Source organism: Dermacentor silvarum, chromosome 1 (assembly GCF_013339745.2).
Source record: "Dermacentor silvarum isolate Dsil-2018 chromosome 1, BIME_Dsil_1.4, whole genome shotgun sequence".
NCBI lineage: Eukaryota > Metazoa > Arthropoda > Arachnida > Ixodida > Ixodidae > Dermacentor > Dermacentor silvarum.
In genome coordinates, this window is record NC_051154.1 from 215125109 (window position 1) to 215131300 (window position 6192).

The 6192-nt window shown below is 49.3% G+C and overlaps 1 protein-coding gene across 1 annotated transcript in view; it reads right to left on the reverse strand.

The window, feature by feature from the left end:
- LOC119436920 (uncharacterized) overlaps positions 1 to 6192 on the reverse strand; it is a 58537-nt gene that overhangs the window by 2033 nt on the left and 50312 nt on the right. Inside the window, exons 14-15 of the mRNA XM_049660003.1 lie at positions 3851 to 4040; positions 422 to 488 (exon numbers count right to left, since the gene is read on the reverse strand). Coding sequence (XP_049515960.1) covers positions 422 to 488; positions 3851 to 4040 — 257 coding nt within the window. The remainder of the gene's footprint in view (positions 1 to 421; positions 489 to 3850; positions 4041 to 6192) is intronic.

Sequence of the window (6192 nt, forward strand, 5' to 3'; positions counted from 1 at the left end):
AAGGCGCCTGATGGCAAAAAGGGAGCAGTGACAGAACAATTGGGAACATTAGCCCCAATTGCCACTTCCCTGTTTCCTATAAGATCTGGAAGGGTGTGTGTGTGCCAGATGACTGGAATCTATGGACATTCCCACTTTATGTATTTATCATCGCTGAGATTGGCTAAAGTAGAAAAAAAGAAAGCAGGTGTTTGGAAAGCTGCACAAGAGAAACAAGCAATCTATTATGCAAGATTGTAGGTTCCCTGCTGCAGAATAATATTTAGCTCACATGGTCATGGCAGCAATGTCTACAGATTTGGAAGGTTTTTTTTTTAACGTGTTCAAAAAGTGTTTCAGTGCCTCTTTAAAAAAGCCAACTCCTGACATAAGAATCTCATGTTGAAGCTGGCTGTTAGAAAAGCAATGGCAGCAAGCTCACCTAGTGAATCCTGCGCTTTCTGGCGCAACTGTTTGATCTTCAGCTCACCAACTTTGTAAGCACATGCCTGCAAAAAAAAGTTATGACACGATTAAAACAGTGAAAAAAAAAAGAAGACAAAAAGGAAGCAAAAGCACAGAATAGAGCACCTACTCTCAACTGAAGTTTATTTAAAAACAAAATATATATATATACACACACATATAAACACACACACACACAACTTTCCACTTATGCTGCTTGGTGATTAAAAATAAACCAACTAAAAGCACATGCTACTGATGCCATAAAAAAGCGTGTTGACATCATTGCCCCATCAATCACAAAAACAACATCACTGACACATGTCATCATGGTTAGGGGCAGCCCAAATGCGAAAGATAATTTCTTCACATGTATGACATAAGATACCATCATGAGGCTATTGAGAGAGAGACGACACATAAAGAGCAATGTCTGGTGCTCGTGTAACAGTTCTGATTGTGTCAACAAATAGAACTGAATTAGATTTTTTTCTGTGATCATGAGGTCAGCCCTGCTTTGGAAGTTTTCTTCCTCTCTTTACAATTACTACTATCGTTGAGGCTACTCTTCATTTCTGCTCCTTTATTGTCATGCATCTGGAAATTTGCCGATATGTGCAGTTTATATGCTCTTTTCTTCCTCTGTATTGGCTTCAGAGAAATATTGGAACAGCATTAAACCACAATGGACAGAGAAAGATGACACAACAAATGCTGAGTTGCAACTAACACTTTGGAAATTTCAGTTGTGGTTTGGCGCTGTACAGAAAATTCTGAAATAAAATTTAGTAGTGAGTCAGTGCGTTGCATATTTTTCACTGTCGGTTGTGGTATGGTGCTATTCAAAGGAATAGAAAGCAGTACACCCTCTTGAGACACCCTCTTGAGACACCCTTTTGAGTAGAACCTCGTCCATAGGTTTTGGAAAATAGCGCGAGAAAAAAAAGTACTAACAAAAAAAAAGTACGATCCGATGTGACTAAAAAAATGTGACAGACTCTCAACTGTAGTTGACATCTACGTAACGTGACGCGTTGCGCAAATCGTTGCGCACGAGGCATGAGTCACCGATGCGCGTCAAGCTGGTGGGGCTTCAGCGGCCCGAGACGTGTTTTGTTCTCCTACTGCATAGTGTTTTAAGGCGGCAACGGGAAACCGAAACGAAATCGACCTGGTGGGTGACGCTGGATGCTGTGGAAGTGAAACGTGATGCTCACATCGCGCCGCCTGCAGCAGGGAACGACGATGTGTTTGGATTACCGCCTACTAAAAGCACGCAGTACCAATTGGCAGTACGCTACTAACGGCAGCGCTACGCCCCACGCGCTGTAAAACAGATCAGATTCTTATCGCAATAGGGTTGGCGGCGATAGCCGTGAATGCGGCATGCGACGACTGGTAGAGATTTGCTGGTACCAGAATAAGTAACTGAGTGCGCGCCGGCATTTTCATGCTAGACGAGCGGGCGAGCGTTGTGGTGAAGGGGCCTTATGTTCTTCTCGATCATGCGCCTTGCGTATTTTCCTGTTTACATGGGATCTAGCGGTCGGAAAACATATCATAAGATCGCAGTTTGGTGATTTATTGAACGTTGGTGCCGAAAAATCGCGTTTTCCAGGATGTATGAACCGGTAAAAAATGGGCTTAACTTTATTGGGTCATTAAATTTTTGGTCCTCAATTGCGAACGTTGGCGCCGGGAAATCGTACGTAACGGTATCGCATCAACAAGGTTCTACTGTACTTATGGACTCTTTTCTGCATTCCTCATACAGCTTCTTTTTCTTAATTTCACCAGGTGCTGAGGAGGTGGGGTAGGGGGAGTGAGTGGGGGGTTAATTCAGTTTAAACTTCTTCAATTGTAAGCGGTCTGACTAGTAGCGCCACCTACCAGCCTCAGCACACAGCCAGCCCTGAAGCCAAGCCGCCAAGCCTAGTGTGAGAGGTGTGCGCGAGAGTGGAGTGCGTGCGTTGACTTTCGTCGCGTCTAGTCGCGTTCTTGGAGGCGCCATGCCTTCTAATAAAGTGCGTTATTAATGGTTCTCGAGCCTTAATTACGTTTCGGCCAGCAGCCGGCCCTCGCCACCCCTCACAACTGGCGCAGTCGACCCCGAACCATGCCTGAAACATTGCCTCTTGCCCGCCTCGTGAAGTGAGTCACCAGCCAACTCTCCTTCCTTTGTTCAGCTCCGCCCGCCCGACGCAGCCTCTCGCTCGCTTCGTCCTAGCCATTTCGCGCCTTCGCCCTTTGTGTTTCGCCGACCGTCGTGCTGATGCCTGCCCGCCCGATGAAGTAGCTTGCCTGCAGTGCCCAAACGGTTCGCCCTACTCGCCTTATTGTTTCTCGTCACTCTTGTGCTGCTTTGTCAACCACCATGCCGCTCGTGAATTGGAGTGACACGACGCCGGCGGATCTCGCAGGCTTTACAGTGCATTACCTCCGTGAAGAGTTGCCTCACCGAAACCTCGACGCTACCGGGTCGAAGGAAGAAATAATAAGTCGCCTTATCGCCGACAGCGCCCAAAACCGCCCAACGACGCCTCCTTTGCCTTCCCCAGACTCCGCCGCGTCCACCCAGCGTTGCAACGCTGCGCCGCTCCCGCCAAGCCTCGACGCAGCCCAAACTACCGAGTTGCTGACGGGTTTACTTCAGCAGCTCCTTCACGTGTCGCAACGCGCTGCAGCCCCAGTTCAAGTCACTACCCTTCCAGACCTCTCCGCATCACTTCCTACATACAGTGGAGACGGCAGCATTTCAGCGCCCCACTGGGTTGAAGAGTTGGAACGAACTCAAAACTTGGCTTCGTGGGAACCTTCAACCCTACTCGCCGTCGCCCTGGGAAAACTTCGCGGAGCAGCCGCTGATTGGAAAGCCGTCATCGGTCGTCAATGTCCAACGTGGGAAACCTTCAGACAAGCGTTCCTAGACCAATTCAGTGCCAAGCAAACCTTGCTACAGTGGCAACAAGCAGTCACTTGTCGCGTGCAGGCGCACGGAGAAAACCTTGTCAGCTATTCTCTCGTGAAGTTTAAGCTAATCTCTGGATGCCCAGTTACCCTCACCGATCCCCAGCGCATAGAGTACGCCCTTCAGGGCATCGCCGACGTGAACCTGGCCACTACTATTGCAGCGCAGCGCCCAGAGACAGTCGCAGCGTATATGGACATTGTAACTCAGCTTGACCAAACATTAAGCCATTCGTCCCTTCGCGCCCCACGCACAGGCTATCCAAGTGCCAAATTACCAACGCCAAGCCCACAGGCACCTCCACGTAGCACAGTGTACACGAACCCCCAGGCTGTGTCAGACAAAACCGGCCGGCCACAGCGCATTTCAGCCGTACCACCAGACCAACGAGAGGCTAGATACCTCACTATCTCAGCTAAGCATGGTGCTCCTGCCTACCGTCCTGGCCAGAACTTGGCCGAAGCTGTGTGTTTTCAGTGCCGTCAAAAGGGACATCTCGCATCCAAGTGCCCGTCTAGATCTACTGCTCCAACATCTACAACACATCTTTCGCCAGCTCTCCACAGCAGCCCTTCCGAGACCCTTGATGGATCTCTGGTTCAGTGTGCTCTTGTCGATGCCACAATTGCTGGGATTGGCCAAGTAGATGCATTTCCAGACAGTGGATCTAAAGTGACACTTGTTTCACGTCGCCTGGTCAGCTCCTTGCCCCTCCTGCCCTGGACTAGACCTCCTCTAGTCGTCGTTGGAGGAACATCAGTAACTCCAGCTGGTGCCATCTGTTTGAAGATTTCTGTTGGACCTATCACCGGGTTGGTCGAAGCAGCCGCCCTCAATAATAATGCTGTGCCACTTATATTGGGTGAAGACTGGTTTTCCTCAAGCCAAGCACAGTTGGTGTTTCAGCCGCCCCTACCAACTGAAATCCGCCATTCTCCAACAGCCACAAGTGTGTCATGCCATGAACGACTGCTGCCACGGATGGCGAATGCTGTTATGATCCAAGGGTCATCTTTCTGCTGAGCTGTGGTGTACCTGGACCCCACAGCTCAGCAGGCCTACAGCAGTCACCACTACCAGGACCAGACGAGCCCCCGTGGTTGGCACTATCTTGCCACAATGATGTTTCAAGCACCTACAGCCTCTCTTCTACGTCCAACCGAGCTGCTTCCTCGACAATTGAGGTTCACATTGACCCATCCCTGCCTGCTGTGCAGCTAGGTAGCCACTTGCCAGTGCCTCAACAACAGGAACTTACGAGCATTTTGTCAAAATACACTGAAGTATTCGCTCATGGAGAGGATGACTTGGGCTTGTACGAAGGTGTCGAACATGCAATTGACCTTCTTCCTGACGCCGTGCCATACAGTCGATCTCCCTACCCGTACTCAGCTGCAGACCGTCGTTTTCTTGAGGCCCAGACAAGCACACTCCTTCGCTAAGGCATAATTCTTCCAGCCTTAGGACCTTGGGCATTCCCCACAGTAGTTGTTAGCAGAGGCAGTAAGAAGCGCCTTTGTGTCAACTATGTGCCCCTAAATAAGATGACTGTTCGTATGTGTGAAGAAGATCAAGCAAAAACTGCTTTCATGACCCACCACAGCTCAGCAGACCTACAGCGATCGCCACTCCCAGGACGTCCACCCGAGTGCTTGGACTATTCTCACTGTGAAGACATCAAGCAGTGCTTTTTCCTAGACCAAAGGGACTTGGTCAAACAAAGAGGGGCCGGATGTAAGCGGTCTGACTAGTAGCGCCACCTACCAGCCTCAGCACACAGCCAGCCCTGAAGCCAAGCCGGCCAAGCCTAGTGTGAGAGGTGTGCGCGAGAGTGGAGTGCGCGCGTTGACTTTCGTCGCGTCTAGTCGCGTTCTTGGAGGCGCCATGCCTTCTAATAAAGTGCGTTATTAATGGTTCTCGAGCCTTAATTACGTTTCGGCCAGCAGCCGGCCCTCGCCACCCCTCACACAATAACACTCTGTTGTCTCAACACTCAATATTTATTACAGCTCAAATGCAGTAGAGAGAACCATGATCATGGCGTAGTAAGTGTATAGACCGTTTTTTCATGGGCGCCGCAATTGCGTAGCCAGTGGCGCCATCTATGGGCAGTTGGCATGCTGGCTTGGGCGAACGCCCGTGTTGTATGCTATGGTATGCGCTCGGCGGCAGTTTCGGTGTGTTTTTTCACACTCGCGCGGTCTATTTAGCATGAAATGGCGTCTTCAACGTAAGGAATTGTCCTGTGAGGCGTAGTGAAGGAATTTAAGTCTGAAATAATTAAGCGGCTGGAGTTTATGCTGACGTTAGGGCGGACGGAGCACCCAGCGAGAGGTGTGTGCGTTTGTTTGAGCTTATAATCACCCTCGGATATCAGTTAGGTATTTCTGAAAATTCGTTTCCCAAATGTTACCTTACTGCAGCATTCTCAGCACAGTAATTCTAAGCTCTGGTTTAGCTGCAACGAGTACTTACGAAACATTTGACGATCCTAACAGCGTGGGTACCGTTCTGCTGGAGAATAAGTCGTGCTGTTTACTTTGAGAAGCGTTCAAGTTGTTATCTGTAGATACATTGGGCGACTGCTTTGTTTGCGGGGCAAGGTTTGAGCCCACAAATAAAATAATTTGGTTAATAATAACCGCATATCGTACAGTGTAAATCACACTTTTCGAGTGGTCGAACGACCAGTTGCAGACTGTGCGAGCGTCCAAGGCAGTACTAAATGCTGTGTTATAGATCTGTTTGCTCTATATAGCGCATGGTCCAAGTGGGCCCAA